This window comes from Silurus meridionalis, chromosome 25 (genome assembly GCF_014805685.1).
Source record: "Silurus meridionalis isolate SWU-2019-XX chromosome 25, ASM1480568v1, whole genome shotgun sequence".
Lineage (NCBI taxonomy): Eukaryota > Metazoa > Chordata > Actinopteri > Siluriformes > Siluridae > Silurus > Silurus meridionalis.
Window position 1 is genome coordinate 9065617 of NC_060908.1, and position 12921 is coordinate 9078537.

General features: G+C 36.6%; 1 protein-coding gene across 1 annotated transcript; it reads left to right on the top strand.

Annotated features, from left to right (window-relative positions):
• The first annotated feature begins 832 nt into the window (after positions 1–832).
• Positions 833–12382, top strand: kank1b (KN motif and ankyrin repeat domains 1b). Its single transcript, XM_046839845.1, has 10 exons — positions 833–838; positions 4771–7096; positions 8042–8135; positions 8451–8588; positions 8710–8797; positions 10240–10459; positions 10930–11072; positions 11145–11345; positions 11440–11538; positions 11615–12382. The coding sequence occupies exons 1-10, from the start codon at positions 833–835 to the stop codon at positions 11732–11734; spliced, it is 3435 nt and encodes a 1144-aa protein (XP_046695801.1). The 3' UTR covers positions 11735–12382.
• The last annotated feature ends 539 nt before the right edge of the window (positions 12383–12921 follow it).

The following is a 12921-nucleotide window of genomic DNA, read 5'->3' on the forward strand; positions in this document are numbered from 1 at the left end:
GAAAGCAGTTGCAGTGCGCAAGCCTAAGAATGTGACTGAACTGGAGGCTTTTGCCCATGATGAATGGGCGAAGATACCCGTAGATCGCTGCAAGACACTTGTGTCAAGCTATGCTTCACGTTTAAAAGCTGTTATTACTGTAAAAGGATGTTGAACTAAGTACTAAGATTGAATGTCACTTGGGGGTTGAATAAAACTGATAATGATGTGAGCTCAGAAAAGACATTTGTGGTTATTTCATTATAAATGTTATGTTATATTTGTCTGACCTACACGTGCCTCTTTGATTTAATTGTAAGCAGGATGACTGAATGATCATAATCAATGTCAAACCGACCAAAACAATCAATTTCAGTGGGGGTTGAATAATTTTGAACACAACTGTATATATACAATTAAAATGTATAATCTCAATCAATTTATTACATATATATACAATTAAAATGTATAATCTCAATCAATTTTTTCATAAAGCTGTATTATGACAGCATCTATTGTGAAGTACTATAAAAATAACTTCAAACAATAATAAAAATAATAAAAAAGAGTAAGAGTAAGTAAGAAATATTAGTATATTATATATAATACATAAAATAATATAAAATAGATTCTGAAAAACAGGCATCGAAAATGGGTGATGAAGAGACAAGAAGGTTAATGACATGCATAAGACTCATGCACTAAGTCTTTAGTATCATTGTCACTGCCTTATTTAAAATATAAAATGCTGCAGTATAGAGTCAAAGGAATATTGCATCACAATCTAACTACATGCAAAATAAGTTGTGAAAAGAGATGCAGAAGGAGTAAAAGAAAGACAGAAGGAGTGGAAATGGAGGTTAGAGGAGGAGAGAAGTAACATATGTGGGTGGAGCGCATAAGAACCTAGAGAACAGAAGGGTGAAAGTAGAGACCTAGAATTCAGTCACTGGTTTAGGAAATGATTTAGCTCTGGACTGCATTAATTTACAGGTGAGCAAAAGCTATTTATGATATAAATGCAATGATCTACAACTGTGTATACAATTATTATTTTTTTTACCTTAATGACTAAACTTTATACCACTATATATATATATGTTCAAAATATATATATATATATTGACTATAGAAACCAGTTCCAGTTTTCTGGCTTTTCATTTCACAGTATTCTATTTGTATGCCAGATAAAATGTACAGTGTCTCCAGAAAGTGTCTGCTACTCCTTTTTGAATTGACCCAAACATGTGTCTTTAGGAGCTTTGTAAATATTAATATTTTTTTCTCAAAGCAAATTTTCCCAACTCTCCCAAATTAAGTCGAGAAACTTTAGTGGACAATTGTGAGGTCATGCCACATTTTCAGTTGTATTTAAGTCTCGGCTTTTAATTGACCATTAAAAAACAAACCTTTCTGTCCAGTTGGACCTTACATTTTTTAAATGTATTTTTAGCAGACTGGATGTGGTTCTCTTCAGAGATTCTCTAGCCATGTTGCCCCAATGGCATTAAACTTTTTAATTCCTCCTGCTGAAAAGCAAACTCAGATAATGAATCTTCCACTCTCACCCTTGGTGGTAGGAATGGAGATACCTGGCCGTTACAGGCACAAACATAGGATGACTCAAAATTGATAATCCTCAAAAGCTTTTAAATTTTGTCACATACGTTCTAGTAAACTCGAAAAGTAATACAGATATTGCAATATAATTCAAATTACTATACACACAAAAGTTTGGATAATAAGCTTCTTATTCAATGTTTGCAACATTTTTATACACATATATACTAAAATGGCTGCTGACATTTGAGGGGTGTACTTACTTTCATGAGATTCGGTGTGTGTATATATACACCAAAGGATTGAAAGAAAAGATTGCTTTCGGTAGACATATGCACAGAACCGAAAGCCCTGTACCAAAAATACTTTAGCACGTATATTTTTACCGCTACACCTATAATAGATACATATCTGAAGTCACCGAAATTAATTACAGAATAATTTATGGAATAATGTAGTAAACAAAAATGTGTAAATTAACCCAGAATATTTTTTCTATTTTTCATTCTTCAAAGTAGCCACCATTTGCTTTGATGACAACTTTAGACTCTATTGGCATTCTCTAAATCAGCCTCAAGAGGTAGACTCCTGGAAATGTGTTCCAACAATCTTGAGGAGTTCCCAGAGAGTGCTTGTTGGCTACTTTTCCTTTACTCTCCAATCCAACTAATCTCAACAGGTGATTGTGGAGGCCAGGTCATCTGATGCAGCATTCCATCACTGTCTTTTTTTGAACAAGTAGCTCTTACATAACCTAGAGGTGTTTGAGGTCATTGTCCTGTTGGAAAACAAATGAGGTTCCTTGTGCAAGTGCAAACCAGATGCGATGGGATGCTGCTGCAAAATGCTGTGGTAGCTTTGCTGGTTAAATGTGCCCTTAATTTTGACTAAATCAGCAACAGGGTCACCAGCAAATCACCCCCACAACATCACACCTCCTACTCCTAGTGAAAATCATACATTCAGGAACCATCCATTTAACGTTTGTATGTCTAACAAAGAGTATGTCTAACAGAAAATCTAAATTTTTGACTCATCAGACCAAAAGGACAGTTTTCCTTTGATCTAATGTGTTTATTGGCCCAAGCAAGTCTCTTCTGCTCTTCTGGATCCCGCAGTCTCCTCTGAACAATGGATGTTGAAATATGTCGGCCACTTTTACCCTAAGAAGCATTTATGTAAATCAGTGCTTTCTGTGGCTGATAATTCTAATAAACTTATCCACTTCAGCAGAAGTAGCTATTGGAAGGAAGACCATAGTCTGGGTTGTTTACACTTTTTTGTTCATTACATACAGTGAGGAAAATAAGTATTTGAACACCCTGCTATTTTGCAAGTTCTCCCACTTAGAAATCATGGAGGGGTGCATGTCCACTGTGAGAGACATAATCTAAAAAAAAAAAATCCAGAAATCACAATATAGGATTTTAAAACTATTTATTTGTATGATACAGCTGCAAATAAGTATTTGAACTCCTGTCTATCAGCTAGAATTCTGACCCTCAAAGACCTGTTAGTCTGCCTTTAAAATGTCCACCTCCACTACATTTATTATCCTAAATTAGATGCACCTGTTTGAGGTCATTAGCTGCATAAAGACACCTGTCCACCCCATACAATCAGTAAGAATCCAACTACTAACATGGCCAAGACCAAAGAGCTGTCCAAAGACACTAGAGACAAAATTGTACACCTCCACAAGGCTGGAAAGGGCTACGGGGAAATTGCCAAGCAGCTTGGTGAAAAAAAGTCCACTGTTGGAGCAATCATTAGAAAATGGAAGAAGCTAAACATGACTGTCAATCTCCCTCGGACTGGAGCTCAATGCAATATCTCACCTCGTGGGGTCTCAATGATCCTAAGGAAGGTGAGAAATCAGCCCAGAACTACACGGGGGGAGCTGGTCAATGACCTGAAAAGAGCTGGGACCACCGTTTCCAAGGTTACTGTTGGTAATACACTAAGACGTCATGGTTTGAAATCATGCATGGCACGGAAGGTTCCCCTGCTTAAACCAGCACATGTCCAGGCATGTCTTAAGTTTGCCAATGACCATTTGGATGATCCAGAGGAGTCATGGGAGAAAGTCATGTGGTCAGATGAGACCAAAATAGAATTTTTGGTCAGTATTCCACTAAACGTGTTTGGAGGAAGAAGAATGATGAGTACCATCCCAAGAACACCATCCCTACTGTGAAGCATGGGGGTGGTAGCATCATGCTTTGGGGGTGTTTTTCTGCACATGGGACAGGGTGACTGCACTGTATTAAGGAGAGGATGACCGGGGCCATGTATTGCGAGATTTTGGGGAACAACCTCCTTCCCTCTGTTAGAGCATTGAAGATGTGTCGAGGCTGGGTCTTCCAACATGGATAACCAAGGAGTGGCTCTGTAAGAAGCATATCAAGGTTCTGGCGTGGCCTAGCCAGTCTCCAGACCTAAACCCAATAGAGAATCTTTGGAGGGAGCTCAAACTCTGTGTTTTTTAGCAACAGGCCAGAAACCTGACTGATCTAGAGAAGATCTGTGTGGAGGAGTGGGCCAAAATCCCTCCTGCAGTGTGTGCAAACCTGGTGAAAAACTACAGGAAACGTTTGACCTCTGTAATTGCAAACAAAGCCTACTGTACCAAATATTAACATTGACTTTCTCAGGTGTTCAAATACTTATTTGCAGCTGTATCATACAAATAAATAGTTAAAAAATCATACATTGTGATTTCTGGATTTTTTTTATTTAGATTATGTCTCTCACAGTAGACATGCACCTACGATGACAATTTCAGACCCCTCCATGATTTCTAAGTGGGAGAACTTGCAAAATAGCAGGGTGTTCAAATACTTATTTTCCTCACTGTAACTCCATACATGTTCTTTCATGTTTTCAGTATTATTGTACAATGCTGAAAATATAAAAATAAAGAAAAACCACTAAAAGAGAAGGTGTGCCATTATATAAATAGCAACTTTAGAAGAATTTTAAGAAGGAGAAGGGTTACTTTACAGGAAGGGTTCTTTGCTCTTCTGAGAGTGTAAATAAAATCTTTAAATGGAACTAAACTAAAAACGTATAATAAGCAAATGTGTATTTGTTAAATTGATATGAAAATCAGATGTCTCCTGTTCTTTTCCACAGTTGTACAGATGGTGTTGAACTGATGCCACTAGTACTGAAACCTCTCAAAATTATTCTATTTACCTTAGTACATGTTATGTTATCACATTAAAATAGATTTTAAGTACGTGGACGGCATCAAACAGTGACATCATTCGGCGGCTGGGTTTTAACAGACGGCCGAAGGCCAAACCAGTCTCTGAACCACAGAGTGGGATTGATCCTTCCGGCAAGGCCTTCTCTGGGTCACTATCATCTGTAAACAGAAATGAAACTAGGAATTTCTCTACGGCCTCCTCCACCTCCTCTTTTTCTGTTAACAGAAGAAAACCCCCACTTCCTCCATCCCATTCCTCATCTAAATCCATTTCTGAAACTTCTGAGCATTTTGATGCCTCACATTTTCGCAAGAAAAGCTCAGATGGAAAGCCTCCCATAGTGACATGGCAACCCACTACTCTTAAACCAAATCCTTTAGAGGAAAAGACCTTGGTTGAGACACAAAAACATTTAGACCAAGAGAAGAGTGCTTTTCAGACAATTACATCAGAGATATACCCACGGCGTAGGCTAGCTAGTTTTGCTGGCCGAGGCTCAAATGGTGGTCCTTCACCTCATACCAGCTGGGATGTTCTGAACCACACTCAGTCCCAGGAACACCACAAAGGGTCTAAGCTAACAGATCTTGATCAGATTTTCTCAAGGAGCAGCCCCAAGAGTTGTGGCAGGGTCACTCCAGTAACTACTGTTAGTCCACTGGACCTTCAATTGGTTAGGGACCAAATGGTAGTGGCGCTGGAAAGGCTGAAAAATATGGAGGAAGAGGTAAAGATCATACCTGTGCTGCAAGTCAAGATCTCTGACTTGGAAGAAGAAAAGAAACAGCTTATTGCATTGGTAAAAAAACTAGAGAGTCAAATTTTAGATTGTAATTTTGATACAGATTTGCAAGGTCTATCCAGGGAAGTCGCATACAGCACAGGAAGTACTGTAAAGTGTCCCAAACAACAAAAAGATAATGAGGGCCAGAGGGAGTCTGTCAAAAGGGTAGGTAGTTCTGAACTTAATGCCTTGTCTGATATAAACCAGTTTAAGCAGCTAAATGCTAAGAAGGAGTTAAATGTCAATGACAGTGAGAATATAGCTGTTCTTGACTTTGTTCATACAAAAAGTGTGATGTCAAACACAGAGCTGGAGCTTGAGATAAAACAACAAACTATTCAGGTTTTAAGGGACAAGATTAAAACACTGGAGTTAGAGCTTAAAGAGGCATTGATTAAAGCAGAATTGTGCAGACTGAAGAGTGAATTACAGGATTCTGGTGCCCATATCCATGCAGCAAAGAATCATTGTGCACAACCAAAGATGCAGAGCATTGCAACTCAGACAGGATGGATGACAAGGACAATTGCCATTGGAAATCATGTTCAACTTGTAAATACTGCTGTAGGGGAAGAGGCAGTGCCAACTTTTAACACTGTAGGAGTGATTTGCCAGCCAAAGACAAGCGATGCAGCCTCTGGCCTGGATACACCCATTGAAATGTGGGTGATACAGAAGAAGGTGGAAAAGAGGGATCAATGTGTGGGAACACAATATGTGCAAACTTTCAGTCAAGGTGTTGGGACATCTGTGAGTGTTTGTGATGTTGGTATTTTGACCTTAAAGTTGATGGAGACCCAAGAACAAAAGAAGACACCAAGTAGAACAGTGGGCTGTGGTGATTGCACTGTAGATGGGAACATGGTAACGTCACTTGTTTCCCAGGGTATTGCCATGGAAACTGTCAGAGATATGGACATTGGTGAAATAATGACTCTAACAAACATATCCCAATGCACCAACACTGATGTCCATAAAGGCTCTCAAGATACTAGCACTTTCCCAATCTATGACTCTAAATCCAGCATCATGCCAACAAACATGCAGGAGAGACATACCAACACTGTCCACATACTCACCCGAACGCTTGGAGTTGGTGATGGGAAAGTTAGTGACCAACAAGTGGCGAGAAAAATGCGCTCCATTGCTGTGGGGACTCCAACATACCTGAGAGAAGGAACAGTCACTCCTGTCATCCCAAAAGTCATGACTCGTGACACTGGTGTTGGATTGGCAAACATTAATGAGAATTTTTTGGTTGGTCTCCGGACACGGAACATAGCATGTGGTCCATCACGCTTACCAGATCCTTACAAGACTCGGAGTATTGGGGTTGAGGCAGGTGATGGGAGGATAAGGGATATGGATGGGCACATGTGGATGCCTGTACATTTACTGCAGCCACATTTATATGCACAGACAGAGCCTGGACTGGATCATTACATAAATCAAATGCAGAGAATACTAAAAGAGCAACAAAGTCTGCTAACTAGCAGCCATTTTAAACCAACAGATGAGGCTGGTCTTCAACTTCAGGACAACCAAGACACAAAGATTGGAGGTAATGTGTTTACTTTTAAAATGTTTTTCTTTTAAAAGACACATACAAACATACCTACAGACAGTTTGTGAAAAATCTTAAAGATATTTTTATAATGTGGTTTCTTTTCTATTTGTTTATTTATGTAGGCTTTCATTGTTTTATGAGCAATATCCTATACAGAGTCTTTGTAATCTCAGTACCTGGGCATGCCTCTTCATCAAAAGCTAATGAGAGTGTTGCTCTTAAATCAAGAATCAAATGGGACATTTCAGTGGAAAGCATGCTTTTGCATCCATTCCCTTCATGTACCTTCAATATTTGTTAAAAGAAGAGAAGACTCCACAAGTCTTTAGATTTGCTTTCTAAATAGTGGAATGCAGACAGCAGATAGAAATAGCTCTCTCTGGTTTGCCTCTTGGCTGAATGAGCCCTACACTTATTTAGGAACACATATTTTGGAAAGCATTGTGGTCTGGAAAGTTTTCATTCTCTATAGTCTAGTGGTTTGTGGCACACAGAACATAGATACTGCCTATTCAAGTGTGGTTACTGTGCATGGTGAAGAGAAGAGAAGGAACATGCAATTCTAAAACCCTTATATTATTATAGAAATGCCTTAAACAGGTGTTGTTGCCATCTTGGAAGTGTCGCCTAGGTAAACCGGACAGTGATACATACAATTTATATCTGTCTGAAAATGCTTCTGAGTTCTTTTGTTGATGTTGTGAATGTTTAGATTTAAAAATTTCGTTTATTTTATTTGAAATGGCTAATGGGAAATATTTCTTGAATTATGAGGCTGTCATGTAAAACAAAAGTACAAATCCTAATGATCAAAACTGGTAATATTTCTTTTTAAATGTTATTTTTAGAGTCTGTAACAAAACTGCATTGATAAACAATGAGATGCAACCTGAATTAGATTTTGATAATTTTTTTTTTCTTTTCCTTGTTGTCTCCAAGATGATAATGGCATAATCAGATCCATTATCAAAAGAAATGACATGTCTCAGGGATGTGCAGAAAACAGAAAGACCCTCAAGTCCCTTTCTCCTGGGTGAGGATGAAGCAGTTCTTGATCATACTCTGAAATTTAAAAATTTTTTAATTCCTTTGTTTTCATTTAGATAGCGATTAAAAGTGAACCTGTGAATTGGTAGTATGTACTAAAATAATAAATAATACTGAAAATTGTTTAGCCAACTGACACATTTATTTGAGTATATTTGCTCATTAAAAAATTAATTATTTTGAACCTTTAGCTTTGTCTCTGTAATGTTAGTACAAGAATGAAAAGGCCCTGATGAAAGCTAGACATTTTTGAATGAGCCACAGTGCTAAATTGATTTAGCCCTTTATGTCTTGGATGTAGGTTTGAGTGTCTGTCCATTACTCAAGATTCCTTCTCTGAAATGACTGATTCTGTGGAGGAGAAGAGAAAGAGAGTAAAACAGATGGACAATAGTCCCAGGATCACTACTCAATCCTCTAAAATGGAGAGAATAGAAGGGTTGGTTTAGAAAGAAACACATATACATACAAACACTTTCCCCCTTAATTATGCTTTGCTGACTTTAAAATGTGTATTATGTTTCAATATTGTAATATGTAATATCTTTATATTTCTTTAGATATGAGATGAGTGACAAGGTGATTTCTGCTTGTCACAAATTAAAAACCCACCTAGATGACACCAAGGTTTTATCCAACAGAGAACTGGTAAGTATGTGGTTTTGTTTTTTGGATAAACAAAAGTTTGGATTTTCTTCCTTGCTTTGGCTTTCAAACGTAAATGGACAGAAATGCTTCTTTAAAACTTTTACAGTCTGTAAAATGTACATTTCCTGTATTTTGAACCATAGCTTAAATGCAGGGACCTGGTGACCTGGTGATCAAAATGGAAACGATTAATATATATTTTTTGTAAATGCTGTTATGTGCTTTTTTAAATAATCTTGCATGTTTTACAGGCATAGAGTGTATTTTATATATAAAATAATAAAAGCTTTATTATGAGCATTTTATTATTATAATTAATACAATAATTTTAATAAAACAGCAGATCATAATTATCTTCAATGAGAGCACATTGTACAGTTTATCATGCATTACAAATCTTAAGCTATCCCCTATATGAGTAAATATTAATTTGTTTTGAGAGCAGAAAAGAACAGTTGTAGCATTCTGTGAACTGCTTATTGCCCAACAAAGTACCTGAGAAGCAAATATTTTTGGTGGTAGAATAATACAAAATAATAATACTAATTGTATTTACATGCAAATATGTTTTGAAGGTGAAATCAATTAAGGATGAATACTAGGGGCTGTAATTAATCAGATATACAGTATATTCCAATATTCCTGATTTTGCCTTTTAATAGGTGAACACATTTGAGCTGTTGATTTTAAGGAGCTGCAAACTGACTAGAACAGTGGTTTTTCATCAGACCTGAAACAAGAAAAATAATTGCAAATATATATTTGTGCTTCAAAGGTTGAAAATAAATTCACTAAAAATAAAATGTAGATGGAGTTTTGCAAGGGTGTGTTGGTGGAAAAACAAAATTAGATGACTGATTTGTAAAACCGCCCTTTCCTGTCTGGCATTTAAAGTAAAAAATGTTATTTTGGGTTTTACATTTTCATGCTCTCACATATATCCTGCAATTAAAATTTAGTCATTTCCAGAGAGCAAAATGTTATCTAACATGTAATCAAGCCAACAGTCAAGAAGCTTTTATTGTTATATTCAACCACATATAGCTGATGCAGTACACAGTGAAATTAGACATTTCTCCAGAACCCTGATGCTGTATATAACAAAATGCTTCTATTTAACATGCTCTTCAAATTGAATACAACAGTTTTTTAAATTATGTTTACTCATACTAACAAAGATTACACAAGTTACTTAGGATTCGTTTTAGGTCAACTATCCACTATTTCATCTGAACATGTGCTTTATTAGAAAAGTCAAGACATGAGGAAAACCTGACCTTTTGTACAGAGCAGATAACATGCTCAGTGTCACATAATTCTTACATATAAATAGTGAACTAGAAATAGTGCAGCCATTTTCATAGTTTAAAAAATATAACATTCTGCTTTATTTCCAATTATTAATATAAAGTAAAGAGATTTTGTGTGTATCTACTGTACAGCGTTCCTGCCTGAATGTGATCCAGCAAGACTGGTTCTGTGTATCCAGTCAGAAGAAGGCATGTCCCGAGACAGTTGAGAGTTTTCAAAACATGTGTCGTCATGTATCTCCTGCTGTTCTGTCTTACGTGGCTAACATGGCTGACCGGAATGGCAACACAGCCCTGCACTACAGTGTGTCCCATTCTAATTTCAGGGTGGTACAGAAACTGCTGGATGCAGGTACACATTCCTAGTAGCCATGTCAACAAAACATTTAATTCAGAAATTGTGAAATGTTAGCTTTTTTAAAAAAATTTTTTTACAAGTGTCTGGGTAATTAATTTATTATTGATCTCAGAATCAAATTGGAATGATATGTTGTCCAGCTGCTTCAAAGTAAATTATCCAGCTTTAACAAATTATGGCATTATTGCTGGAGAATCTTAAAATATCTCTCAGGAAACAAGCACTAATTTATTAAGATAAATTAGGTTAATAGGCAATTAGGCAATAATAAATGTGCTCATTTAATTCAGTGTTTGTGTCCAGACAAGTTTTGACAATGCCATAGAGTCATCTTTAATAATACTGCTGCTTACTTGTAGGATTAGCAGTGTTTGCTTATTATTGGACCACATCTGTAAGTGTGTGCGTGTGTGTGTGTGTGTGTGTGTGTGTGTGTGTGTGTGTGTGTGTGGCTGGATGTGTAGGTGTATGTAATGCAAATCAGCAGAATAAGGCTGGATACACCCCTATCATGTTGGCTGCTTTGGCTTCTGTGGAAAACAAGGAGGACATGAATGTGGTGGGGGCGCTCTTTAGGAAGGGAGACGTAAATTCTAAGGCCATTCAGGTATTGTGTTTGTCTATGTACAGTGAAAATATATCTGCTGTATGTGTGTATACTATTGTTCTAATATTGTAGGCTGGTCAGACTGCTCTCATGCTGGCAGTCAGTCATGGACGTATTGACATGGTGAAAGTTCTCTTAGCTTCGGGGTCAAAAGTTAATATTCAAGATGACGAGGGCTCAACCGCACTTATGTGTGCCAGTGAGCACGGCAATGTTGATATTGTCCGCCTCCTATTGGCTCAGCCAGGCTGTGATGCTTCTCTGACTGACAATGTAAGTATCTTAAATGCTTTCAAGTAACAGGAACCATTACGTTATCATCAAACACCACTGACACTTTTTGATGTGTGTGATCTGTGTCTGGTAGGATGACAGCACTGCAATGTCCATAGCCCTGGATGCAGGCCACAATGACATTGCCATGCTCTTGTATGCTCATATAAACTATGGAATGGGCCAGCCATTGGTATGTGCATTCATTTTGTTACTTTTGTTTGTGATACTGTAATTGTAATATAATTTTTATTTATTTCTGCTTGCAGGCAATTTCTCAAAGCTGGAAACAACTACTCCAAATGCAGACCTTTTTGATTGATTTGTCACACTTATTTCCCAGTGCTGCATGGGTGGTCCTTATAAGTCATCACAGGCCACTGCTATAAATCTGAATGGCAAGTGTTGAAAAAACAAATAGATTTGTTGTAATGGAAGACCTGGATGATAGTATTTACACTTAATCTTATCTGATAATAATCAGCACTGTACGTATTTGATTGCTGCATCATATTGTATTTATAGTCATTATTAAAAAAAACCCATAGATCACATCTATTTCCTAATCTGCATGAGCATATAAAAGAAAGTCTCAAATCTACATTGTATTATTACTTTTTTCTTACATTCATTTGAATCTCTGTCCTAATGGGAAATGTCACTGCACCATTTCTCTTGTACCAGCATATACACAGTCAATTATATATTGCTGTGCACTTTTAAAAACAATTCTGTATTAAATTTGATTAAAATTGCAGATATTAAACATCAGGCAGAGCCAAATAGAAGCCTAATGACTCTTCATTAGGATAGCCAGTAAACACTGCATTTACTATATTTATATACTTTTCAAATATCAATCAAATATCTTGGTAGATTTCTTAAGTAGCAGCACAAGCTATGCAATGTGAAATGTGGTGACAAAATAAGTTTATATTTCTATTTTATGTTAAAGCAGGTGTTATGCACAGTATGATACATATAGGTCTAAATTGTTATTTATAGCATGCTATTAATAAAGGTCATTTAAATTTGAAGCATTAGTCATGAAACATTTTTCCAGCAAAAATTTTGGAAAAACTACATACTACTCAAACATATTTTATGAAGAAACAGTGCACAAATGTATTTATTATGATAGTATATATCAGCGAGGGCAGCACTTATATGTTATTTGTATGCTAGGCCAACCTACATGCAACATAATAGACAGAACATTACACTTCATACAGTATAATGAAGTTTTACTGCCTGATAAGTAAAAGACTATGGTCTTTTACTTATCAGGCAGTAAAACTTCATTATTACAGAGAACAGAAACAGAAACTTCATTATTACAGAGAACAGGCAAATAAATCGAAGCCCATAATAATCTTTTTCTTTCTTTTATTTTTTACATTAATATATGGGACGATATCAGAACTTTACATTGTTTTTATTTTTTAGAATTCTTTTTATTTATATGCATTTTATTATAGAATAATTATAGAATGTCCTTCTCCTCTTTTCACTTCTTCTTTCTCACATTAGGGATCGCCACAGCGGATCACCCGTCTCTATACCCCCCTGTCCTCTA